At 35.8% G+C, this 27,046-nt stretch overlaps 1 protein-coding gene across 10 annotated transcripts in view; it reads left to right on the top strand.

Moving 5' to 3' along the window:
- Window positions 1–27,046, top strand: part of CPLANE1 (ciliogenesis and planar polarity effector 1) — a 138,718-nt gene that overhangs the window by 21,783 nt on the left and 89,889 nt on the right. For all 10 annotated transcript variants that reach the window (XR_004284242.1, XM_032337582.1, XM_032337574.1 and 7 more), the window contains 12 exons: window positions 1,066–1,248; window positions 3,841–4,090; window positions 4,264–4,419; window positions 4,593–5,362; window positions 6,314–6,522; window positions 6,718–6,798; window positions 8,345–8,509; window positions 12,745–12,918; window positions 18,935–19,163; window positions 20,299–20,438; window positions 24,253–24,467; window positions 26,159–26,323. Coding sequence is in view for 9 of the 10 variants with exons in the window: in XM_032337582.1 (XP_032193473.1) it covers window positions 1,066–1,248; window positions 3,841–4,090; window positions 4,264–4,419; window positions 4,593–5,362; window positions 6,314–6,522; window positions 6,718–6,798; window positions 8,345–8,509; window positions 12,745–12,918; window positions 18,935–19,163; window positions 20,299–20,438; window positions 24,253–24,467; window positions 26,159–26,323 (2,737 nt within the window). In the remaining variant the exon portion in view is untranslated. The remainder of the gene's footprint in view (window positions 1–1,065; window positions 1,249–3,840; window positions 4,091–4,263; window positions 4,420–4,592; window positions 5,363–6,313; window positions 6,523–6,717; window positions 6,799–8,344; window positions 8,510–12,744; window positions 12,919–18,934; window positions 19,164–20,298; window positions 20,439–24,252; window positions 24,468–26,158; window positions 26,324–27,046) is intronic.

Here is a 27,046-nt window from a genome sequence, read left to right on the forward strand (position 1 = left end):
TCCAATAATTCAAAAGCTATATAAATAGATATTTAGATAGATAATGAATTTACTTTCAGCATTTGTGCTTGATAACTTCTAAAAATTGCTTTATTAAGAAAATCCTACTTTAAGAAAGGGTCTCAGTAGGGTAGAAGATAATGAACATATTTTCTTTTCTCCTTTTTCTCCTGTGTTATCTCAGGAGGAGTGGGATTACAACTAGGTAGGGAAATAATTGAGCTTAATTAGAGACCAAAATGAAATAGCCTGGACTGGGAAAACCATTATATACCCAGGGAGGCTGAGGTATTAGCTTTTTAAACAAAGTTGGTGTGCTCTGCACATGAATTAATTTTGAATGGCACATGAGCCACTACCAGATTTTCTCTTGGACTTCTGTAATTTCCTTTTCTAAACACTTTTCTGTGCTGTTCTCTGAATTTCCAAAGTTTTTAGTCTATCTAGCCTTGTCTCTAAAGGTATTACTCATTCTTACACCTGAAATTATTATAACACCATGTCTCAACTATACTTTGATAAAGTATTACTAGTCTCAGTTGCAGTGGTCTGCTTGACTTAGAATCTCTGTCATAATTTACCTAAGGAGCTACTTTTTGTTTTCATGGAAGATTAATATTACCAGATAGTTAAGGAGTAGAAAAGATGGCTTTGGGAGGAGGAAGTCTGCTGCTCATGGACTCTAGCAAGCTGCAGAGAGGATAGGTGTGGTATTGACCTTTAAATCCATCAGTGGATTTTAGTTGTAGACACCAATATGATTAGAACTGTTCTAATTAAATATGAGTAACCAAAAGGCTTAACTCTTTTAGGGAATATTTTCATCTTACTTGCTTATGTATCTGTGAATTTCTAGTTGATATGTTGCATGGAATACGTATTTATGAGCAAACATCTTTGTTTCTTACCATTTTCCTGGGAAGTAAAATACACAAAATATATGTGCTAGTTGTCTACTGTTCATTCTTTTCCCCTTATTTTTGGAATATTTCACTCTTGGTCATTTTAAATTGTGAAAGACATTATAGAGAGTCCTTTCTAAACATACTGTCTTGCTTTTTCTAGGTCCTACTGGGTGGGTGATATCAGCTGGACTCATGATAGTCTTTTTCTGGCTTGCATGTTAAAACGTGGCTCCCTGGTTTTATTGACCTGTCAAGGTGAATTGGTAACATTAATTACATTTGGTTGCTCCATAGAATTTGGGCCAGCAGAATTTATTCCATTTCACCCTCTAATAACATATAGGTGAGACATTTGAATTGTTACAATTTGTTTACAGAAGGTTTCTTCCTTGGTATTACTTTACTATGTATGTTTTTTTAAAATAATTTTGTCTTTCACATTGTCTTATTCTTTCTTTGCGTCTGTCTTCTCAATATCTGTTTCTTATTTATAGTTTTCTTCTATTTCTTTTTGTTGCTTAATCCTGGTGAAAATTTGACATTGTGACCATGTAAGTATGAGTTATTTAAATATTCAGTAACACTAAAACATTTATCTTCTTTTATGTAAAAGTTCAAAGAAGTATGATATGTCTTTCATTGTTTTAAAAGAAGAATACTTAAATAAATTAGTAACTCAAACTTAACTTGACAAATGGATTTATCTTTTTTTTTCCCCAAAGGGAAAAAAGGAAAAAGTTGTGGGAAATGGATAGAAGACTTCAGAATTTAGCCATATTTTAATTTTTAGTTGTGGGGTGTGGTAGCAGTTTGGGTTTGGAGTCAGATGTAAATTCAAATCTTGGGTTCTACTTATTAGTTGCGTGACTTTGGGAAAATTATACTTTTAAGCCTCTGTTTCTTTTACTATGAAAACAAGACTTGGTGGCGCCTGGGTGGCGCCTGGGTGGCTCAGTGGGTTAAAGCCTCTGCCTTCGGCTCAGGTCATGATCCCAGGGTTCTGGGATCGAGCCCCACATCGGGCTCTCTGCTCACCAGGGAGCCTGCTTTCTCTTCTCTCTCTGCCTGCCTGCCTCTCTGCCTACTTGTGATCTCTGTCTGTCAAATAAATAAATAAAATCTTTAAAAAAAAAAAAAAAGAAAACAAGACTCGATAGAAGTAAAATAATAAATAGTAATAAATTGCTTAGCACAGTTCCAATAAAAAGTAAGTGCTCAGTAAATATTTATTATTATTGATGTTGATATTAGATATGACCAGACATATATACACAGGTATTTACAATACAAAAAAATTGGAAAGCTCCTTTGAAATTAATCCATTGCCATTGTCTCACAGAAAGATAATATAGGAGGGGTATGTCCTTGATTATATTTAGCAAAAATGATGCTTAATTTTTAGTATTAGAAAATCCTAATTGAAAAATTTGTCATTTCCTGCAGTGGAAGTATTTTTTTCCTTATTTTTATGGTCTATTTCATAATTGACTTAAATTTCCTCATATTCTTCTTTAAAATTAATGTAGGACCTTTTAAAACAGATTACTTTTAATGTTTACATAAGTAATACATATTTATTATGTGAGAAAATTAACTAATAAAAAATCAGGTGCTATAAAACTAAATTGTGTAGAAAATGAAACATTCTTGTATTCCTATTCCTCTGAAATAACAATTATTAACATTTTAGTGTGTTGTCTTAAATTAAAAGAAGTTTTTAAAAAATCACATTTATAATAATAACAATATTTGGGTTTTTTAAAAAAGATTTTGTTTATTTATTTGACAGAGAGATCACAAGTAGGCAGAGGCAGGCAGAGAGAGAGCGGGAAGCAGGCTTCCCATTGAGCAGAGAGCCCGATGTGGGGCTTGATCCCAGGACCCTGAGATAATGATCTGAGCCGAAGGCAGAGGCTTTAAACCACTGAGCCACCCAAGCGCCCCTAGTTTCTTTTTTAAAGCAAAAGTTCTGTGATAAATGCTGTTTACTGTTTGTTTTGCTTTTTTAATTGAACTGTTTATATTATACATCTTTCCATGAAGTAATTTTTTAATGTTTTATAGATTCCTTGTGGTATAGATATTCTGTAATTAACCAGTCTCCTGTTGACCATTTGACTAATAAAATCTATATTTGAATAGTTTCCTAACCAGAAAGAGATTATAATATATTTTTGATTATCTGTTCTCTTTATAAAGCCCCAAAGTTATTAAGCAGTGATATTAAGTAATCGTAAGCAGGTATACCACCATAAGAGTAAGTGTGTACATTTATGTGGAAACTCAGTTAAATTTAATCTTAAGCTGATAAATTTTACTCACTACTATCTCTCCCAAATGTCTTTCTCATTTTTTTTTCTTTCTCCTCCCTTTTTCTTTAAGGGGTGCGGGAGAGGGAAAGGGAAAGAAAATCTTAAGCAGGCTCCGTGCGTAGCGCGGAGGTTGACTCAGGGCTTAATCCCACAAACCTGAGATCATGACCTGAGCTGAAACCAAGATTCGGATGCTCAACCAACAGAGCCACCCAGGCCCCCCTTCTTTCTCCTCCTTAGTAACAAGTATATTCATATCTCATAATTCTATTCTTATAAGTATATTTAAATATATGAGAAGGAAGGTTAACTATTTAACTCTGTAACAGTAAAAATGAACTGCCTTAATTCTTCTCTGAAATAGTTTATATAAAACTAAATTAAAAACAAAATAGAGTAAATGCCATAATTCAGGAAATATTCAAAAAGCGTATAAACCTACATATTATTTAGTCATTTATGTTTTCCTTACAGATATATACAATTTAATGTTAGTGTGTTTAAGTGGCTTTTTTATCATTCTGTAGCTTTTAATTGTTGTTTTGCTTTTCTTTGGAATAATATGATTGTTTCCTTGAAGATTTTTCTCTTAACTAATTCTTTAATTTTGTTTTGTTTGCTAGACCACAGCAATTTACATTTCAAGATTCGAATAATTCTGTAGATTCATCAGCTTCTGATAATGACCCTATGAGACAGAGATTTTCTATAAAAGCACACTCACGGTTACCCTACCTCATTATTTCTGATGGATACATGGTCACAACTCTTCGATTTGCTGATAACCTGTCTCCATCAGTGCTCATGAGATCTCTTCTACTTGATTCAACCCAGAGGCTTGAGAAAACATACCAAAGTATGATATTGTCTAAGGTATAGTGCTTTTTGGTATCATTGGTAACAGATGGCTTCTTAGTTTTCTCAGATTTAAAACCATACTGACAGTAATGTCCTTGGATCATATACAGTTGTCTATAGAATTTTTAACTGCTTGTGATATAATTACAGATAAACTTTGTCTCTTGGAAATCTTTTCTCTTCTGCAGCCAAAAGGCAAAGGGCTGAATTTGCGATCACTGGATTCCCTGAGATGTAGCCTGTTAAAACACCAAGGAAATCAAAGTTTAGCTGATTCTACTGTCCCCAGATTCTTACAGGCAGAAGAAACAATGAACTTAACTGAAAAAACAGCAGATTTCCAGGTACTTAGTTGCAGTGTTTTATTTACTTCAAACAGGTTCATATTGACTTTATACCAAGAAATGTATTTTGTTTTTCTCTCTTGTTAAAGGGAGAGAAATTTGAGAACGCCAGTGATTTTACATGTAAGGTATTAAATGGCATTAAGTATAATTTTTTTTCACCCATGTTTTAGGATTTTGAAGCAGAAGAAACTAATGAAGGCATATACTTTCCGGACAACTTATTTTCACTTTGGAACCAAAAAAATGATTCACTGTTCAGTAGTGTCAAGGAGGGAAGATTGGAATTTGCGTCTATGTTTGATACAATACATGCAAAAGATAATATCAAGGAGACAGATAAAACCATTACAGAACTGCATTCTGTCCAGAAAAATCTCCTTGCAGCATGGGCTATAGGAATTTCAAAAAATGTGGTAGAAAAAAATGTAATGTTAAATTACACAGTAGTTTGTATCACTCATTTTTTCTACATTCTTCAATTTATAAAATGTCCTTTCCCTGAACTAGATCTTTTTTTAAGCAAGAGCACAAGACAAAATGCATGGGTACTATGTATCTTTCAACTTTTTCATCAGTGTTTATCATTCCATTATTGGGATATGAGATACAAACAAGATGTGGGACATTTGGTAAAGCTGACCTCAAATACTATAAAGCTTTTGCTGACTCAGCAGCAACAGGGTCAGTTATTTTCAGAGAAGCTTTTGGCTTGTTTTCATTTACTTAAAATGGTAGCTGATAATTTAAATGGCATATACATTCTTCAACCTGAAGTTATTTCAGCATCAACTGATGGAAGTAAAACAGCAGATCAAGACAAATGGGTGGTACCCATTTTTCAAATATTTCAAGATAGTGATTCTCAGGAAAAGTGGTCTTGGAACTCATCTTTCAAGATTTGTCCTCAAGTAATAAACCTTGCTCAACAACCAGGATGCAGGTATAATTACTTTATATTAGGATACCATCAATATTATAGATGTTTTCCTTTTTGAAAAATTGAGATATAATTCCCATACTGTAAAATACATCATTTAGAAGTATTAAAAAAAGGTTGTAGAACTATTAGCACTAAGCCAGAATGTTGTTGTTGTTGTTTTTAAGATTTTATATATTTATTTGACAGAGAGAGAGAGATCACAAGTAGGCAGGGAGGCAGGCAGAGAGGGAGGAGGAAACAGGCTCCTTGCTGAGCAGAGACCCTGATGCAGGGCTTGATCCCAGGATCCTGAGATCATGACCTGAGCTGAAGGCAGAGGCTTAACCCACTGAGCCACCCAGGCGCCCCCAGAATGCTTTTTAAAAAAAATATTTTATTCATTTATCTTGGTGGGGGGAGGGAGGAGCAGAGGGGGAAGAAGAGAAAAGGGAAAAGAATCCCAAGCACACTCCTCATGGAGCCCAATGCAGGACTTGATCCCACAACCCAAAGACCACAACCTGAATAGAAACCAAGAGTTGGATGCCCAACTGACTGAGGCACCCAGGAGCCCCTCCAGAACCTTTTTATAATCCCCCAAAGAAACCCCGTATCCATTACCAGTTAGCGTTAATAGATTTTTATATTATTTTAAAATATTTTAGGATTTATGCCAAATTTTATTCAACACATATATTTTATTAGTCTTGGGCAGCCCTGATACATGCCCAAGTATTGAATGATTTTTGTTTAGGTAAGCACTATAGAAAAATAACTGAAGGCTTTAAAAAATGTATTTTGCATATTTTGATCAGTGGATTTTGTGTTATATTTAAATCTGATCAGTTTGTATTTATATTACTTTATCAATGAAGAATCCAGGCAAAGATAATAAGGCTAAGTAGGAGGCTGTATTCATTTTTATTCCTAGTCTGAAATTTGGTTTTGATGATCGCTTAATTTTGTGTGCAGATTGATTTTTCTCTGGAGAGTGTTGTACAAAAAAACTTTATGGTATCAAACACAACTAAGTCGAAGACTTCCTGAAGGTGACAGACAGTTAACTGAAAAGATGACACAGGAAGCATCTACTGTCAAGGCTCTGTTATGTCATATCCAGGCTAACTTGCAGACTGCTGGAGCTCACATGAACCAAGCCTTGGAACTTAAATCTATCAGTGGTCAGTAGTTTATAAACATTTTCTAACTGTGAATAAGCAATATGGTTAACTAGGCTTTGATTTTATTAATTGGTTGCAATTAATTGTTTTAAAATAGCTTCTGGCTGAGCTATATCCACTAAATTTTAAAATGAAGTAAATTTATATAAAGTATAATCATTAACCATGATTGACTGTTGGTTAAAAACTTCATAGGTGAAGAGTGTTTCCTGTTAGGATCATATGAAAAATCTGTTCAACTGTGGAGGAAAGCTCTACAAGAAACTCAGGAGAAAGGTAGGAGAGTGTTGAAAAGTAATAGTCGCCATAATATTGGTAGGAATGTATTTTGGCATGCTGGACAGCTTAAAAATAATTCCAGATTCCCAAGTGCTCACAATTTCTCAATGCTCAAATAGAATACACAATGGTAGGTACCTTGACTGTCAGAAATACTTATTTAAAATTATTTTTAGTCTTTTTGTCCACTGGATGAAGTAGTGTGGCATTCAAGGAGATGAGAAGTTCTGATGGAGAAAAGTTTTCATAATTCCATTATGGACCTTTACGTTTCATTCTTTTCCAACTCTATCTGCTAAGAATGGGTTCTAATAATGGAGACTGAAAATAATAGTGGTTTCAACATGAAAGAAGTTTATTTCTCTTTCTTATAAAAGGAGACCAGAAGTTGATAGTCGGGCTGATTTGGTGTTTCTGGGATCTAAGTAAGGACACATGTCCTTTAATTTTTCTTCTCAGGTGTCCTTAGTGTACTGCTTCCTATCTTAAGACCATTACATGAGCTAAAATGGGTACTGAAACTCCAGCCATCACATCCATTTCTAGACAGTAGAGAGGAGGGGAGCAGGAAGGGCAAGAAAAGTGTGTACCTCCTACCTGAGTTATCTCCCTTCCAGCTTTTCTGGAAGTTCTGAGTTACCTCCCTTCCAGCTTTTCTGGAAGTTCTACACAGTGTTATCTCTTGGTCCAGAGCTAAGTTGTTTTTTTCACATGGCCACATCTAAGTGAGAAATTATGATCTGGGTGCATTATTTTTTTTGTAAGATTTTTTTTGTTTTTAAGTAATCTCTATACCCAGTGTGGGGCTTGAACCTACAACCTTGAGATTAAGAGTCTTGCTCTGCTGACTGAGCTAGCCAGGTGTCCCTGGGTGGATTGTTAAACCCAGATAAAATTGAAATTCTTTTTACTCAGAAAGAATGGATAAGGTATCAGTTCTAAACACTCTTCAATACTTGGGCGCCGTGGTCAGGGGCACCTATCTTGTTGGATAGTGTTTCTCCTTTGGGAAGTCTCTTTGACTAACTGTTTGATATACGTATGGTTTCTTGGGGTTTTCTTTTTTTAGCATGTTTCCTTCTGTTTTATACCATGTACACTTCAGATAGATATTGTTAATGGACTTTAGTGCTGAGATGTTGAAGATTTTCAGCACCCTTGGGATAAAATCTTAGTTGTCCTAGTGCCTGATAAAAGATAATAAAATTGTTCAGAACTTAAAATGATAGAGAACAAAGTATTGCTGACCTGTTTTAAGAAAAAAAAAAACTTATTGGAGTATAAAACAAATACAAAAAAATTCACATAACCTCAGTGTACAGTTTTCATAAACTGAACATTCCTGCCTACCTTGCTCCGAGATTGAGAACATTACCTTGCTGGGGTACTTGGCTGGCTTAGTTGGAGGAGTATGTGACTTGATTTTGGAGTCATTAGTTTGAGCCTCACGCGGTGTAGAGATTACTTAAATAAATTAACTTAAAAAAGGAACATTACCTTGCTAACATCTTTTTAATGTAAGCTTAATTCTTTCTTGTTTAAGGAGGAAGAAGAACATGTTTTCTTCAGATACGCTATTATCTTTCTCTTTTATACTGCTACCTCTATAGCTATAATTTAAATGATGCTCAAGGATTGTGTGATCACCTAGTAAGAATAATTTTGAAGTGGTCCTATCTACCTGTAAAAGAAAATGAGGATTGTTCAGGTATGTATTTTGACAATCAGTATGTTTCATCTCATTAATTTGTATTCATAGGTTTAGATAAAACATGAAAGTTGATTGAGCTGACTAATTATGTTACAATGAATTTTGATCTGTCAGCTTCTCAATAGCAAGGATTGTGGGGTTTTTTGTTCTGTTTTGTTTTTTTGTTTGTTTGTTTGTTTTCTTAAATCTTTGGATCCTGAGGGCTTAGCAATAATTGCCTGCTGAACTGCCAGAATTATTTTCTCACAGTCATATTTTTTAGACATAATATCAGATATCCAAGTATTTTTCCTTAATATATTTATATTTTAACTATTGGTTAAGGTGGTTTAGTAAGTGATGAAAATCACTTTCTGAGGTATTCCAACTCTTTTTTTTTTTAATTCATTTAAGAGGCTGCAGAGTATGTGGATTGCCCTTTTTAAAAGGGGTGTATTTAAATTAAGCAATAACCAGGGTGAGATATATATGAACACATATGTATATTATTTGTAAGGTAGTAGACCATTAAATGTATAATATGTTTATGAGTGGGTCTGAAATGCCCAGTGTATCAGAACTTTCTAAATGGAGTCCATGCCAGCTTAGGTTTTTATTGTTCCAGCCACTGTTTATAGATCTCTTATTTTTTGTATTTTTATCTTTCAAAATTTTTGTATTTATTATGGAAGTAGGTGTGTTCATTTTAGATAATTTTGAAAAATGGAAATGTATAAAGAAAATTAACTTATAATTCTAACACTTTTTTGTATGTATACATTTATATATGTATATTATTAGAGCTGTGTATTGTCTTTTGTAATCTTTTTTTTTTATTAACATATAATATATTGTTTCAGGGGTAAAGGTCTGTGATTCATCAGTCTTAACCAACTGAGCACTCCGGCACCCATGATTCATCAGTCTTACACACTTCACAGCACTCACGATAGCACAGACCCTCCCAATGTCCATCACCCTTTCACCCCGGCCCTCCCAGCCCCCTCCCCTCCACCAGCCCTCAAGTTTGATCCTGAGATTGAGTCTCTTATGATTTGTCTCCCTCTCTAGTTTCATCTTGTTTCGTTTTTTCCTCTCTTTTATAATCTTTTAAAATTTAACATTTTGATGAATATTTTCAAATGTAAATAGTATGCTTTTTGAAAGCCTATTAAACCTTTCCCCCATTATTGCACATTTTGGTTGTTGCCACCTATTTACTATTTTAAATAGTGCTGCAGTTCGCATAAATTTTTGTGGGCATTACTAATAATTTCCTTAGGATAAATTTCTAAAAATGAAGTTATTAGATCAAAGAGAATCCATGGTTTTAGGACTGGTATCATATTGCCCTTCAGAAAGGTCTACTAGCTGTTTATGAGTGAAAAACTTTTCTATGTGACTTTTAACTGATTGAATATTCTTCATCATTTCTCAGTGGTGTCACTAACTTTTAAAATAAGTTGAACCTATATTAATATATTTTAATTTTTAATGACTATTGTTTAAAATATATTAAGTATATCCCTACTGGGTTGGAGGTCCCCAAAACTGCCTAACATATTCAGTGATTCACAGGGAGGACACACAGGACTCAGTATATAGTCATATGCAAGTCTATGATCTATTACAGTGAAAAGATACAAAGCAAAATTAACATAGACAGCAGCTGCTTGGGATGAAGTCCAGAGGAAACCAGGCACAAGTTTCTAAGACTCCTTTCCTAGTGAAGTCACACAGGACACATTTAATTCCTCTACGAACGGGTTGTGTCAACACATGTGAATGTTCTTTACCAAGGAAGCGCATTTATTTTTTTAAAGATATTATTTATTAATTTGAGAGAGAGAGAGTGAATGAGCAGAAGAGTGGCAGAGGGAGGGAGAAGCAGGCTCCCCACTGAGCAGGGATCCTGATATGAGTCTTGATCCCAGGACCCTGGGATCATGACCTGAGCTGAAGGCAGATGCTTAACTGACTGAGCCACCCAGTCGCCCCAAGGAAACTCATTTAGAGATTCAGGTTTTTAACTAGACGCTGGCTAGTCACCCACTCCACCTAGTCCATACCAAAATTCTACACTCTCAGAAGAAAAACAGGTATTCAGCATAAACAACATTGTTTGTACAAACAGGTCTGTAAGCTATTCTCTCATCAGTTAAGGTGGTGGAAATCTTTTCCAAATCCAAGTTTCCAGATGCCATTCAAGGGCCAATATTATACACAAGCATTTCAAGTACTCAGACCTGTTCTGTTCTCTCTTTCCTGCACACTTACCTTGTTAATCATTGTATATAGTGATAATTTAATTTTTAGTATGTAGGGTTGCCATTATTACCATCTTCAGGGTGCCACATACAAATTACTGTTTCAAATATTTTACTTCTGAATTGATACAGTTTTACTTTGTGACCATCTTTTAGAATTAGGTTGCTTCCCATTTTAAGGAGCTTATTTCTGAGTTTATAATAATGAGTTTTATATGATTAAAATTACTGGAAATCTTGCCTTTGTATAATTCCCATAGTAAGTTTAATGCAGGAGAAAATGATTCATACCTATGAGTCATTTAAGTTCGAAGTGAAGAAATAATATTGTTTTTCCAGACTTTAACTGACCAAATGAAGAATACCGCTTGAAGGCTAATCATATTTTTTCAAGATTCCCTTTATTTAAAAAAGCTTACTAACAATAATCTTGAGTACCTACTCTGTGAGAGGAAGAATGTTACCTGCTGAGGTGTACCATGACAAGATAGAAGTGGTTCATATGCATATAGAGCTTAATATTCTTGTGAATATTATTAAGTGACTTTTGGGAAAGAGAAGTATTTTGCTATTGTTGGGGCCATACATTTTATTTTATTTTATTTTATTTATTTATTTTTTAAAGATTTTATTTATTTATTTGACAGACAGAGAGCACAAGTAGGCAGAGAGGCAGGCAGAGAGAGAGGAGGAAGCACTCTCCCCGCTGAGCAGAGAGCCTGATGCGGGGCTTGATCCCAGGACCCTGGGATCGTGACCTGAGCCAAAGGCAGAGGCTTTATCCCACTGAGCCACCCAGGTGCCCCAATTTTATTTTTTAATTAATTTACTAATTGGAGAGGGAGAGAGAGAGGGGAGGAGAGGGAGAGAAGGAATCCCAAGCAGGCTCCACACGCAGCTTAAGCCCACCTGGGGCTTGATCTCATAGCCCTAAGATGGTAACCTGCACCTAAATCAAGAACTGGATACTTAACCAACTGAGCCAAACAGGTGCCCCGGGACCATGAATTTCATAAAAATTAATGTTAACTTAGTATTTTTCTGTATTTACTAGCTTAACTATTTTCAGATTTCTGAATGCCAGTTTATAATACAAAGTTTTGATTCTCAAATAGGGACTGTATCCTAATCCCCAGATCTAACGGTACAGAAAATAGCATTAAGAATCACTATTTGAGAGACCCCTGTGTGGCTCAGTTGGTTAAGTGGCTGGTTTGGCTCAGGTTATGATCCCAGCATCATGGGATAGAGCATAGAGCATCAGCTTCCTGCTCAGTAGGGGAGTCTGCTTCTCCCTCTCCCTCTGCCCCTCTCTGCTCTCTTTCTCACTCACTCTTTCTCAAATAACATCTTAAAAAAAAAGAATCACTGTTCTAGTGCTTTACAGATTATTTTTGTAGTAAGCTCTGTCTCCTTTCATCAACGAAAAAGCCTTAGAAAAAGGAAGAAAAGGGAAAAGAATGAATCTAAGCTTGCAAGTCCTTCATGACTGGATTGTTTTGTATTTCTCCTTCCATGTTTTAGAGTAAAACTGGTGGGGCGCCTGGGTAGCTCAGTGGGTTGAAGCCTCTGCCTTCGGCTCAGGTCAGGATCCCAGTGTCCTGGGATCGAGCCCCACATCGGGCTCTCTGCTCCACAGAAAGCCTGCTTCCTCCTCTCTCTCTCTGCCTGCCTCTCTACCTACTTGTGATCTCTGTCTGTCAAATAAATAAATAAAATCTTAAAAAAAAAAAATAAAACTGGTAACTTGAAGTCATCAGTAGTTCTGGAGTACATATGCTCATAATTGTGAGTTAATTATTTTTGTTCAGTTGTCCTCAAGAAGTATAGATACCATTATAAATTAGCTCATACAGGTCATGGGTGCACATCTCACAAACAATTTTTAATTGTAATTTTCTTCTTGTATAGTGTTGGGAACTTAAATATTATTACTTTTTGATAGTTTGATCAGAATCTCCTTTGGTCATTTGCTGTATTCCTTAGTTCCCGAGAAGTCTCACTGTGAGTTTGGAATAACGAGAAATGTTCGTCCTGACGTGGCGGTGAGGGTTATCCAGTCCATGGCTCGTTTCATGGCCGCCTATTTCGCCAATCAGCTGCTTTACATTTTGCCACCTCACAATGTGAATGATCTTCCTCCCCTTCATGTTAAAACAGGTAATACAGTAAGCAAATAATAATCTCACTTTTTTTTTTCACATAGTATTTAGAATCAACTTATATAGTGATCATTATTCTATGGAAATAATACTGTTCTAGCTTAGTGTGTGACATATAGATTCTCAGTGCCTATAAATGAATAAAATCTGAGAAAGATATTGCTTAGGTTTGTTTTTATTGAATATGGATTTTTAATTATAAATTTTAGACAAATTGGTGTTTTTATAAAGTTTCCATTTTTTAAAGTAAAAGGACTGTCATTTACATAAAAATGTGAAAATTTAAAAAAATTTGAGTATGTTAATTTAGAATTTAATTTTATTTAAGTGATTTACTTTTATAATTTCCTTTAGGTCATTTACTTTGTTCTATTTAATCATTTTATTAATGTCAATATGTACCACAGATCAGTGCGTAGAGAACTGCTCTGCCCTCATGGAGAGAAACATGTACAGAGATTTCTGTGATGTTCATTTTATTCCACTAATTTTGTTAAGTGTCTGCTGTGTAACAAGCAGTGTTATAGGTGCTAGAAATATATTAACATGCACCACATGAGATTAACAATATGAAGATATTTGTAGTTCTTTTATTTTGATGTATGAAATAGACTTATTCTGACTGCCATGAACAAAACAGTTAAAATGCCTGTTCTTTTATGGAATTTAAATATAACATCTAATTAAATAACATCTAATAGCTTGAAACAGAAAGTTAAATAAATGAATACATAAACAAGATATATCAAGTGGTAATAATTGGCATGCAGAGAACTGAAGTAGAGTAATGCGTGATGACTGAGTGGCTATTTCAGATGGTGAATTTGGGAAAATGCTCTCTTGGGGGGAAGGGACATTTAAGATGAACTCTTAATGACAAGGAGGAACAGCATGGACATATCAGTACTTAAAGCATTCTAACCTGAGCTTGTGGAAAAGCTCCAGAACAAGAATAAACTTGATGCCTTTGAGAAACTGAAAGGCTGGTGTGGCTGGAGCGTAGAGGATGAGGTGGAGACTGATAAGACGTGAAGGCAGAGACAGGAGCCAGTTGTTGTGAGCCAGGGGAAGGAACCTGCCGTTCAAGTACAGTGGGATTTCATCAGGAAGTAGCATGAACTGATGCACATATATTAGAATAGTACAAGATATAAGGTAATTAGAAGTTTAATGGGGGGGGTGTCTGGGTGGCTGTGTCCATTAAGCATCTGCCTTCAGCTCAGGTCATAATTGAGGGGTCCTGAGCTGGAGTCCTGCATCTTGCTGCCTGCTCAGCAGAGAGTCTGCTTCTCCCTCTCCCCCTTCCTCTCCCCGTTGTGCTCTCTCTGTCTCTCAAATAAATAAATATTAAGAGAAAAAGGAGCAGAGGACTGCCTATGCCCACTTGAACAACACTTTAGCAGTAGTGCTAGTCTCTCTTCTCACCTGGGGTTCTTCAGGAGGTTCTGCTCCCTAGACAGTCATGTTTGTGAGGTAGGATCAGAAGAACTTGTTTCATGGTTTCTTTTCTAGTAGATCCCTGCTTCTCTGGGAAGAAGAGTTTTTCCTAACCTGATTATGGCTTGTTTTAGGGAGCGGTACAAATAGGAACATGTACTCAGCTTCCACCAGGCTCTGTCTGCTTTCCTGTCCCTGTCCACCATTGTCCTTTTCGACCATGTCCTAATTCAGATTCAGCTGGTGCTCCCTGCCTTTTCTTTCTAACAGCATGCACTCCTTTCACTTTATGCCTTCCCCCAGAATATATATTACTCAGATACGTGTGACTTATTTCCTTGTACATTTGATAATACAGTTGACCTGTGAACAATACAGCAGTTAGGCGTGCCAGCACGATGCACAGTCAAAAATTCACATATAACTTTTGACTCCCCCAGAAGTAAACTGTTGATAACCTATTATTGACCACAAGTCTTACCCATAAGATAAAGAGTTCATATGTATTTTGTACATGTATTATTTATTGTATTCTTACAATAAAGTAAGCTAGAAAAAGAAAATGTTAAGAAAATCGTAAGAGAGGGGCACCTGGGTGGCTCAGTAGGTTAAGCCTCTGCCTTGGTCTCAGGTCATAATCTCAGGTTCCTGGGATGGAGCCCTGCATTGGGCTCTCTGCTCAGCAGGGATCCTGCTTTCCCCTGCTCCTGCCTACTTGTGATCTCTGTTTGTCAAATAAATAAATAAAATCTTAAAAAAAAAAAAAAGAAAATCCTAAGAGAAAATACATTTATATTACTATACTGTATTTATCCAGAGAAATTGTGTATGAGTAGACCTGCACAGTTCAAACCCATGTTGTTCAAGGGTCACCTGCATTTATTATCATTGCAGTGGTTTTATATTTAAGCTCTCTTTTGTTACATCCCTAGGTATTTATCACCTGTGTTTTCTATTTTTGGTAGTAATGTTTCTGACAACAAATGTCCTTAATCCACATTATTTTACTAAAGAGAAAAGGTAGTACTCCCTCTGTTTTTTTGAAAAACCTTTAAAAAAAAAAAAAGATCAAATCCTGACTTAGAAAGTTTGTCTCAATTTCTTTTCTTTTTTTTTTTTAAGATTTTATTTATTTACTTGACAGAGATCACAAGTAGACAGAGAGGCAGGCAGAGAGAGAGAGGGAAGCAGGCTCCCTGCTGAGCAGAGAGCCCGATGCGGGCCTCGATCCCAGGACCCTGAGATCATGACCTGAGCCGAAGGCAGTGGCTTAACCCACTGAGCCACCCAGGCGCCCTGTCTCAATTTCTTATCTTTCCTATCCTACATTATTTATAGGACTTTAGTTGTTTGCCATGATCTTTGTCTTTTCAGATAACTTTGCATCCCTAGACAAGATTGATTTTTTTTTTTAAAGATTTTATTTATTCATTTGACAGACATAGTTCACAAGTAGGCAGAGAAGCAGGCAGAGAGAGAGGAAGAAGCAGACTCCCTGCGAAGCAGAGAGCCTGATGCGGGGCTTGATCCCAGGACCCTGAGATCATGACCTGAGCCGAAGGCAGCGGCTTTAACCCACTGAGCCACCCAGGTGCCCCGATAAGATTGATCTTTATCACATTGTAGGAAGAAAGGTGATAGAATTATTGAATTGTTTTGGGGCATATTCATAACCATTCATAAAAGCTCAAAGACACATATTTATTTCTTGTGTACATATCTTCCCAGTGAGAGGAGAGGCTAGGAAAGAAAGTTTTGTGATCTCTTCCTAAGCCTGAGACTGTGATTATTGAAAAGTTAAATACCTGAACATGATATATATAGCATTTAATTTCTAGTATCTTGAAAAAGGCATCTGCAGGCTTGACTTAGAATAGTTTTTATGTTAATCATTTTAATCAGAACTAATGGCAGAATGTGTTGAGGATTTGAGTTGCTTATTTGGCATGAAGTTTGCTGTATGAAAGCAATAAAATTTTTAGAAAATTAAATCATTCAAATTCTTTTAGTATTATGGTACTTTGCTCATAGTAAATAAAAAAGTAGGAAAAATTTCATCAGTCTCTGGGCTCTTTGCCTGTGCAGAATCAAACATTCAAGTGAATGGCAAATTTTTGTGTTTCTATCCAAACATGTTTGTCAGAAAGCTAAAGTGTTAGTGTTTGGTATGGGCAGAGACTAGGTCACATGAGAAACTGATCATTTCAAGGAGCAGAAACCCATGTATACCATTTGCCAGTTTTATTTTGAGGAAGTGATTGGGAATGTTAGCAATATGTATTTTTTTTCATTGAGAATTCTTGGGAATCTTTTTTTAATAAAGGGGACTTAAATTTTATTTCTAATTTCTTAAATTATAATTAATATTGTTATGAAATTTTATACAACTGATTGCTCTAATTATAAAATTCATTAATTCTTCATAAATTCATACATTTTACCTATTTACGTCACAAAAGTTTAGAAGTGACAATCTGAGCTGGTGCCAATGCATACTTAGTCTCCTTTTTTTTTTTTAATTTTTAATTCTTTTCAGCATAACAGTATTCATTGTTTTTGCACCACACCCAGTGCTCCATGCAATTCCTGCCCTCCCTAATACCCACCACCTGGTTCCCCCAACCTCCCACCCCACCCCTTCAAAACCATCAGATTGTTTTTCAGAGTCCATAGTCTCTCATGGTTCACCTCCCCTTCCAATTTCCCTCAACTCCCTTCTCCTCTCCATCTCCCCTTGTCCTCCATGCTATTTGTTATGCTCCACAAATAAGTGAAACCATATGATAATTGATTCTGCTTGACTTATTTCACTCAGCATAATCTCTTCCAGTCCTGTCCATGTTGCTACAAAAGTTGGGTATTCATCCTTTCTGATGGAGGCATAATACTCCATAGTGTATAAAATAACAGTTAAGTCATCATATTTCCAAGTTGCTTACTCATGTTACTTTAATTAGGGAAAGGTAGGAAAGGCTAGGGAGAAGGATAACACCCTTTGTATTTAATCCCAGGCCAGACAGAAATCTTGTCCATTTAGTCAGGATTATTGAAAATCACTCTTTTCTACTTTTTTTTTTTTTTTAAAGATTTTATTTATTTATTTGACAGATCACAAGTAGGCAGAGAGGCAGAGAGAGAGAGAGAGAGGAGGAAGCAGGCTCCCTGCAGAGCAGAGAGCCCGATGCGGGGCTCGATCCCAGGACCCTGGGATCATGACCTGAGCTGAAGGCAGAGGCTTTAACCCACTGAGCCACCCAGGCGCCCCACTCTTTTCTACTTTTTTATAAACACTAATATATTGAACACTTAATGCTTGAGTTTTACTTCAAATTAGTTATTTATTGCATGATGCTATGAGAAATACAGATTCATGTAAAATGCATCTCTGGTCTCCAAATTTCTAATAGGAGAAATAGAGATGTATTTCAGTTAGCCCACAGTAATAAATTGTACACTGTGGCCCAGTATACTTTAGTGTATATAAGTATGTTTTTATTATCTGACAAAGTTTTCATTAAACTGTATTTATATTTGTTTTATGTAATGTACTCAATGCTGTCTCTTTCTGTATCTACTCAGTTCTGTTTCATTTTTTAAGAATGCTGGCATTTACTTCATGATCCACTAATGAGGCATTTTCTTCAGTGTTAAAAACAAAACCTAGAGTATGTTAAGTATTATTTAAACCACTTTTTAAAAAATATTTTATTTATTTATTTATTTAGAGAGAGGGAGAGAGTATGAGCCGGGGGAAGGGCAGACAGAGAAGAAGACAGAATCCTAAGCTGACTCTGCACTAAGTGCAGAACCCAAGGTGGGGCTGGATCTCATGAACCTGAGATCATGACCTGAGCTGAAACCAAGAGTTGGACACTCAGCCGATGGCACCAGTCAGGTGCCCCCATTTTAAACCATTTTTTAAAAGATTTTATTTAGGGGCACCTGGCTGGCTCAGTCAGTTAAGCATCTGCCTTCCACTCAGATCTTAATCTGGGAGTCCTGGGATCGGGCCCCTGTTTCGGGCTTCCTGCTCGAGCGGGGAGCCTGCCTTTCTCTCTCTCTCTGCTCCTCCCACTGCCTGTGCTCTCTCACTCTCTCTCTATCAAATAAATAAATAAAATCTTAAAAAAAAAAAGACAAAGGAAAGACTCTATTTATTTATTTGAGAGAAAGCATGAGCAGGGAGAGAGGCAAGGGGAGAGGGAGAGAGAAGTGAGACGCAGACTCCCTGCTGAAGCCTCCACTTGGGGCTCGATCCCAGGACGGTGAAATTGTGACCTGAGCCACAGTTAGATGTTTAACTGACTGAGGCACTGAGGCATCCCTATCTTAAGCCATCTTTCTTGTGATTCTGTGTAAAAAATGCTAATTAAACCGATAGGGACTCCTGGCTGGCTCAGTCAGTGAAGCATGTGACTCTTGACCTTGGATTTATAAATTTTCAGCCCCACATTCAGTGTAGAGGTTACTTAAAAATAAAATCTTAAAAAGAGAGAGAGAGAGAGAAATAACTACGTGAGGAGAAGTGAGTTATGATAAATTAATTGTAATATCTATTTTCTTTTATTTACTCATAGAATACTCCCTTCGACTTATTCCTTTACAACACTCTAAGGTGGCCAGTGTTGTAAGAGATCAGAATCTTTCTGATGTGTGGACAGTTGAATATGCCTTTGAATTATTACTTATTGGTGGCCTAGTTCCAGAGGCTGTGTGGCTGGCACATAAACTTGGAGACTGGAAGACATCTGTTTCCGTTGGTGTGGCCTTCCAACTGTTCTGTAAACATGATAGCAATTTCATAAGGTATGTACAAACTTAGGTAGGCAAACTTAGGTTAAGAAATAGTATCATAGTGACATCTAACTTTTTATTTCTCTCATTGCTGGCATTTGCACATTTTGTGGAATCCTTAGTCCAGAGGTGTCCAATAAAATTGTTTTCAGTGCTGGAAATGTTCTATGTGTGCAGTCCAGTATGATAGCTATTAGTCATATGTAACTATTGAGCACTTGAAATGTGGCTAGTAAGACCAAGGAACTGAGTTTTCAGTCTAATTCAAATTTAAATAGTAAATATGCAGCTAGTGGCTACTATGTTGGACAGCTTCACAGTTTTCTTGTATTAAAACTTTAAAAAAAACCACGTTTATTTAGCACATTTGTTAGTAATTCCCTCAAAAGTCTTAGTCAGTGGGAGAGTTTGTCTGTCTTAAGTAGGATTTAAATTTTAAGCTAATCAATCTAATATATGTATTTAAACTTTTTTGAACATTATGATATTTCTGTATCTTTGATATTTTTCAGTTCAGTAATTCAACATATATTTATTTATACGTGACCTTTCTATACCAAGCTCTCTGCCAGATATTTTAGTAGACATAAACATAGATGCCACATAGTCTTCATGCTTAAAACATTCATAGTTTAATAGTGACATTAGGACAAAACATTATTATAATTTAGGTAGTGTGGTAAAAGAAGTGCCAGTGATACAGTGGAGAGAGCAATATTATGAAATGGGCATAGGACAGGAAATATTTTATGTAGGAGATATCATTTGAGATAGGCATTAAAGGGAAGGCAGGATCTTGACAAATGGAGTAGCTGTAGGGAGGGAGAACATTCCAAACATGAGCAAAGGCATATGGCTAAAGATGAGTTTGGTACAGTTTGGATAGAGTAGACTGTAGGGTAGCAATGAGAAATAATGATGGGATGATGTATTAGTATCATAATCATGGAAAGCCTTAAAAATTTTCTTAGTGTGATAGTTCCTCGATTATTTCTTATTTCCCCCTAATTATTTCTTTTTAAAATAGAGGATGAATAAAGAAAATAAATTTCACTGTTCCTTAAAATTTCATGTTTAGTTCTTAGTGTGTTAATATTTCTTTTTTTTAAAGTTTGGATTCATTTCTCTTAACTTGATGTGATTTCAGGTCCAACAAAAAGGGTCTGAATTTACCTATAAATTTGACTCCAGCACAGATTTTCCAGGAAAAACTGCAGTGTTTTTTAGGTCGGCCATCCTCTTCCGAAGCAAAAAATGAAATGGGCTCAAGACACAAACAGTTTACAGGTATGTTACCTACTTTTGTTCGACAGTGTATCAGCTTAATTAATATAAACCTTATGATATTTTAAAAAGCTTGTTAATATCCACAAATATATTAAACTTTGCAGTAAGCTTATCAAAGATAAAAGTTTGCTATTTATTCCTAATCATGGGAGCATTCAAAACTTAAGCCAGCTCAAAAAATGATGGGTAGTAACTGAATGAGACTCTGATTTTCTATACATATCTTTTTACCAGTTATATTTTGCTCCATTTGGATTATTTTCTCTTGTAGTCATAGCTGTAGAATTTCATAGCACACAAGAGAGTATTTAGTTCAAGTCTTGCTGAGTGCATAAATCACAGGGTTGGTTTTGTTTTTAGTTTGAAAAGTTCAGAGTGGCATGACAAAATTAAAAAAAATGTAATATCACATATATTTCATAGATTTATCCAGAAGCCTTATAAAATTTGTCTGTTTTATAAATGGAGAAATTTAGATGAAAAGTAATGAAGTCAGGTATTTAAAGATATATGTTTAATGACTACTGTAGGACCCTTTGATTTTGTTAGTGCATGTCTCTATTAAGTGGTGAGACTTCTAACTCTATAGATTCTTAGATTTTACTAATTATAACTCCTCTTTTCAGAAAGAACTCATAATACTTGGAAATCTGACTAAAAACTTCTTTGCTAGTTTTTTGTCAATATTTTTAAATTTATTTTTAAATATTCATTTATTTTTAAAGATTTTATTTGTTTATTTGAGAGAGAGAGAGAGAGATCAAGAGAGCAGCAGAGGCAGAGAGAGGAAGCAGGCTCCCCCCTGAGCAGAGCCCAACTCAGGGTTTGATCTCAGGACCCTGGGACATGACTCAAGCTGGAGGCAGACAGAGACTCAACTGACTGAGCCTCTGTCAATATTTTTTAAATAAATAAAAAGATAATGTAACCTCATGAAAGTTGGTTTTGAAAAAAGAGGACTAAAAAAGTCTTAGTCTGAACTTATAGTTCTGGGAATATGTTGTTTTAAATAATCTGCAAAACTTTCCCACAATAAATAGATAGATAAAATGTGTTTCTAGATAAAACATAAAAATAGATGTTTTAAAGCTAATATATAGAGAAAGTGGGGAAAATTTCCAGGAGTCAGAAAGACAGAAGAAATAGAAACTCAGTGGATGCTACCCCTAGATATTTAAGCATGATAAAAACATAGAACCACAAAAAGACCTGTACACAAATGTTCATAGCAGCTTTTTCATAATTGTCAAAAACTTGAAACAACTCCAGTGCCTGTCAACTTGTGAATGAATAAACAAATTTCATTGTATCTGTACAATAGAATAATCAGGAATGAAGAGGGGCAAACTACTGATAACATGCAACAACGTGGATGAATTGCAGAACCATTGTAGGGAATGAAAGAAGTCAGAAACAAAGATTACATATTGTTTGATTCCATTTATGTGATATTTTATTAAAAGTAACACTATAAGGGGCACCATGGTGGCTCAGTTAGTTGAGTGTCTTAACTCTTGGTCTCTGCTCAGGTCATGATCTCATGGTTTGTGGGATTGATCCCCATGTCGAGTGTAGGGCTCAGCGTGGAGTCGCTTGAAGAATTCTCTCCCTCTGCCCCTCCCCTCATCCTCAGTCTCCCTCTCAAATAAATAAATCTTTAAAACAAACAGTGTAAGGACAAGAAACAGATCAGTGGTTGCCATCAGAAGAACTTTTTGGGGGTGATGGCATTATTCTTACAAGGCTGAATAAATTTGTCACAACTCATTGAGCTATATACTTAAAAAGGATGAATTTTAACATATGTAAATTATACCTTTTAAACTGATTTAAGAGCAAACTCAGCAGATGGTTAGTGAAGTATAAGATGAATTTGAACTCTCTAGGTGTGTAGGACACAGCTTATGTATAAAAAGAGTTCCTTTATACCCATACCAAATTGTGGATAGTAGCTATTTCTGGAGAGAGTGAATGGAATATGATTGGTACAGAAATTTCAGCTATATCTGAAACATTTTATTTTTAAAAAATATTAAATATATCAATAATGCTAATATCAGACAAGAATGAAAAGTCAATACATGAGTGCTTTCATATTATATTCTGTATCTTAAAGCATGCTTTAAATATTTCATAATATAAAAGTCCCTAAATCTCTATTTCTATCATCTACATCTTCGTGCACTTTACCTTTTGGGACATATCCACATTTATATACGTATTTATATAGTTGAAGCTAAATGTTTTTTTGTCTTTTTAAAAAATTTTTATTTAAAGGCAATTAGCCGGGACGCCTGGGTGGCTCAGTCATTAAGTGTCTGCCTTCGGCTCAGAGCATGATCCCAGGGTCCTGGGATCGAGCCCCGCGTCGGGATCCCTGCTCTGAGGGAAGCCTGCTTCTCCCTCTCTCATTCCTCCTGTTTGTGTTTCCTCTCTTGCTGTGTCTCTGTCAAATAAATAAATAAAATCTTTATAATAAATAAATAAATAAATAAATAAATAAATAAATTCGATTAGCCAACATACAACACATCATTAGTTTTTTTTTTTTTTTTTTTAAGATTTTATTTATTTGTTTGACAGAGAGAGAGATCACAAGTAGGCAGAGAGGCTGGCAGAGAAGGGGGCGGTGGCGGGGAAGCAGGTTCCCTGCTGAGCAGAGAGGCTGATGCTGAGCTTGATCCCAGGACTTTGGGATCATGACCTGAGCTGAAGGCAGAGGCTTTAACCCACTGAGCCACCCAGGCGCCCCACATCATTAGTTTTTCATGTAATGTTCAGTGATTCATTAGTTGCATAGAACACCCAGTGCTCCTCATTTCATGTGCCCTCCTTAATGCCCATCACCCTGTTACCCCATCCGCTCCCACCTCCCCTCCTGCCACCCTCAGTCTGTTTGAACCTCAACATCCAAAAAACAAACCAGTCAAGAAATGAGAAGACATGAACAGACACTTCTCCAAAGAAGACATACAAATGGCCAACAGACACATGAAAAAATGCTCCACATCACTTGCCACAGAAATACAAATCAAAATCACAATGAGATGCCACCTCACATCAGTTGGAATGACTAAAATTAACAAGACAGGAAACAACAAACGTTGGTGAGGATGTGGAGAAAGGGAAACTCTCTTACACTGTTGGTGGGAATGTTTTGTATCTTTTTGCTTTTCTTTTTTTATTTTATTTAGCTGCATGACATAAATCATTTTTACTAACTTTTATTTAAAATATACTGTGGTAGGTACACCTGGTGGCTCACTTGGTTAAGCTCAGTCTGTCAGCTCAGGTCATGATCTCAGGATCATTAGATCAAGCCCTGTATTGGGCTCTGCTCTGGGTATGGAGCCTGCTTAAGATAGTCTCTCTCTTGGGCACCTGGGTGGCTCAGTGGGTTGAAGCCTCTGCCTTCGGCTCAGGTCATGATCCCAGGGTCCTGGGATCAAGCCCCACATCAGGCTCTCTGCTCGGCGGGGAGCCTGCTTCTTCCTCTCTCTCTCTGCCTGCCTCTCTGCCTACTTGTGATCTCTGTCAAATAAATAAAATCTTAAAAAAAAAGAAGATATCCTCTCTCTTTTTTCCTCCTGTTCTTGACCCATGCTCAATCTCTCTCTCCATAAATGAATGAATGAATGAATGAATGAAGTAGCAGAATAGTTACTAAATTTCTGGCTAGAAGTTGGCTTATTTTGCATGTCAACCAGTATGTTCACTTTTGATGATCTGCTTTTTCAAATAGGAAATTTTACACTACAAAATAGGATCAGCATAGTATAAATCTTAACTTTCTTACTAATTTTGTATTTGGCAGATCCCATTGAAGAAGATGTAAATCTGCTATTTGGTTCAGTGCAGGAAGTACTGAAAGCAGCAGTTATGGCTGATGCAGATGTTTTATCTGAGACATTTCAGCTTCTGGTAAACTCCGCCAAAGACTTCAGTAGGAGACTGTGGGGCTTAGTGCCAGTTGGCCTGTATCTTCCAGCTCCTCCATTGTATTGTCCTCAGCCAGCTGTTCTTAGTGAAGTAAGCTTAATCTTTTAATTAATTTAAAATTGATTTTGTCTAAATTTTAAAATAATCAACTTCATAATAATTATCAAGATAAGAATGCAAGCTCTGAAGACAAATTTTCAAATCCCAGCTTTGCTGTTTATTAATTGTATAATCTTAAGCAATGTACTAAGCTGTTTAAGTTTCCTTATCTGTAAAATGCTGATGTTTATAGGAACTGTAATAGCATTATTGTGAGGATTAAATGAGATATCCTGTAAAAGCTTTTACCTTAGGGCGTAGGACACGTAGTAAGCAGTCAATAAATGTTAAAATTATTGCAATAATAAAACAAAATCAAGAAAGAGTTCTCTTTATCCAGATTTTTAAAAAATAGACATTTGTTTAGGGTAATACATAACGAATGTCAGAATTTAGAAGCCATACATTGTTTCAGTCTTTTATTCACCTCATTGTCTTTGCCTCTTTTGAAAGACTTACTGTGTTTTTTTGTTGGTAGGTCATTTTTTTCTCCTGCACTCTTCTGTCATAAATAGCAATATGGTGTTCCTCTCAGGAACTTTTTCTCTGCTCTCATGGTATCAGAATTAGCTGGTTTTAAGATTTAAAGTATTAATGCAAATTATTTACATTTAAATTATTTTTTACATCTGATTAATATTTTGAAGTGATTCTAGTATTGTTTCTTCACTACTTACTGTTTTAGTATGAGCAACTTCTCTGCTTTTTTCTTTTTTAAGAGGTTTTGTTCTATTCTTATTTGTTATAGTTATGTTTCAATAGGTTTAAAATATTTCATTTATTGATATTTCAAATGTCATATATTATACATGGAAGGAGTAAATTGTCCATCATATTTCTTAGTAATTCATCTTTTTTGTCACATCTCACATTCTGAGTCTTCAGTACAAATAATTCAGTAAGTTTAGAAATTAAGAATATCATTTAAGGTATTTTTGGAATGTGTTACATTGATTCTAGTTCAAGTGGTTGCGATCCTTAGTACTGATTCATTTTATTACTTTTTAATAAAATAATCCTGAGGAGTAGGATTTCTCCTAAATATCACTCTGTATCAATTAGAATTCTTTAGGTTGGAAATAATAGAAAACTTGGTCCAAATTGGCTGGCCTAATTAAAAAGCCCAGTAATAGGGTAGTCTTCTGACTCAGTTATGTTAACATAGATTTGAGCGCTTCCTCTCTAGTTTGTTTTCTAAAGTTTTAGCTTCAGTTTAAGTCTGGCTCCCTTTGTGGGAGCAGGGTGGCTCCCAACAGCTTTTAAGGATACCTTGTCTATGTCCAGAGAGAGAGAGGAAGGTGGAGAAAGAAAAACAATAGAATTATTATTTCTCCCCCATTATTTCTCTCCCTCAGGGTACTGAGATTCACTCTTGGCTAGGGAGGATGCAAGGTTCTGTTTGGCAGTCCATTAGTACCTTTGGAGTCAGGAGTGGTAGGCTTTAACTGTTGTAGGGGAAGTCTTGGGTTTAAGGTCAGTTTAGCCCTTTACATTGTTTGAGATGAGAAATATTTCTTTGACACTAGCAATAGCTATAGTTGAAATCTGAGGCCATCCCTCAAAATTTCGCTTATAAATCTCCAGGCACATTTTAGTTTGAGAAACACTGTATTTATTTTCTCTTTACCCCTTAAAGTTTTCATATTACTAGCTACTAAAATCATTGGTTATATTTTCTTCAGGAAGATGGTGATGATCTTCTTTTAAAAGCTGAGAAAGAGAACCGCCAAAAGGTGTCTGGAATTCTTCAACGGGTCCTCTTGCTTTTCCGGGCAGCTCGGTGTTCTTTTCCTGTGGCACAGTGGTACATCTTGCAGTTGAGATGGGCAAGAAAAGTCATGCAGAAGGTCTGGAAATGTCTTAGTCATTTATGTACTGTTAAACTATTTAAATCTAGTAATATTTATTCATATTTACAAATACCTACAATTATGACAAATTTCCAAGGAATCCTATCTTATAAAGACATAGATTTCAGGTTTGCTTATAATAAGCAAGACTGTCATCCTCTTCTACGCTGACTTCCGTTGAGCCATAGGTGCATCTTTACCTGATAAGCGGCCAGACTGGACATCTGCTCACATGTCCCTTATCCAGATGCAAGCCCTTTATAAGCTTGTTGTCTGTCTCTTTGAAATGTGGAAATAAATATTATTAGTGCCAAACATCTTTAATTCGGCCCCTTATTATATTTAAATGTTTTTGGTTTTAAGTAGGCTCTATGCCCAGTGTGGAGCCAACATGGGGCTTGAACTCATGACCCTCAGATCTAGACATGAGCTGAGATCTAGAGTTGGACCTGACTGAACCACCCAGGTGCCCCAATCCTTGATTATATTTAAAACAAGAATCTACAACTTTTCTTAGTAGAACCTTTAGAGAGACTTTGAGAAGTTACCAAGTTCTTATTGAGAATTTGACATTTTTTTTTTTTAGAAAGAAAGGTTTGTAAAATTTGCTTACAGCTATCATGGAATAATAACATGAAATTGTACCCTTTCTGTATCTTGTCATCCCAAAGTTATTTTCAAAGCATGTTTACTAAGTAGGGCAAAGAGTTTTCCTGTGTT

Source organism: Mustela erminea, chromosome 3, assembly GCF_009829155.1.
Source record: "Mustela erminea isolate mMusErm1 chromosome 3, mMusErm1.Pri, whole genome shotgun sequence".
Lineage (NCBI taxonomy): Eukaryota > Metazoa > Chordata > Mammalia > Carnivora > Mustelidae > Mustela > Mustela erminea.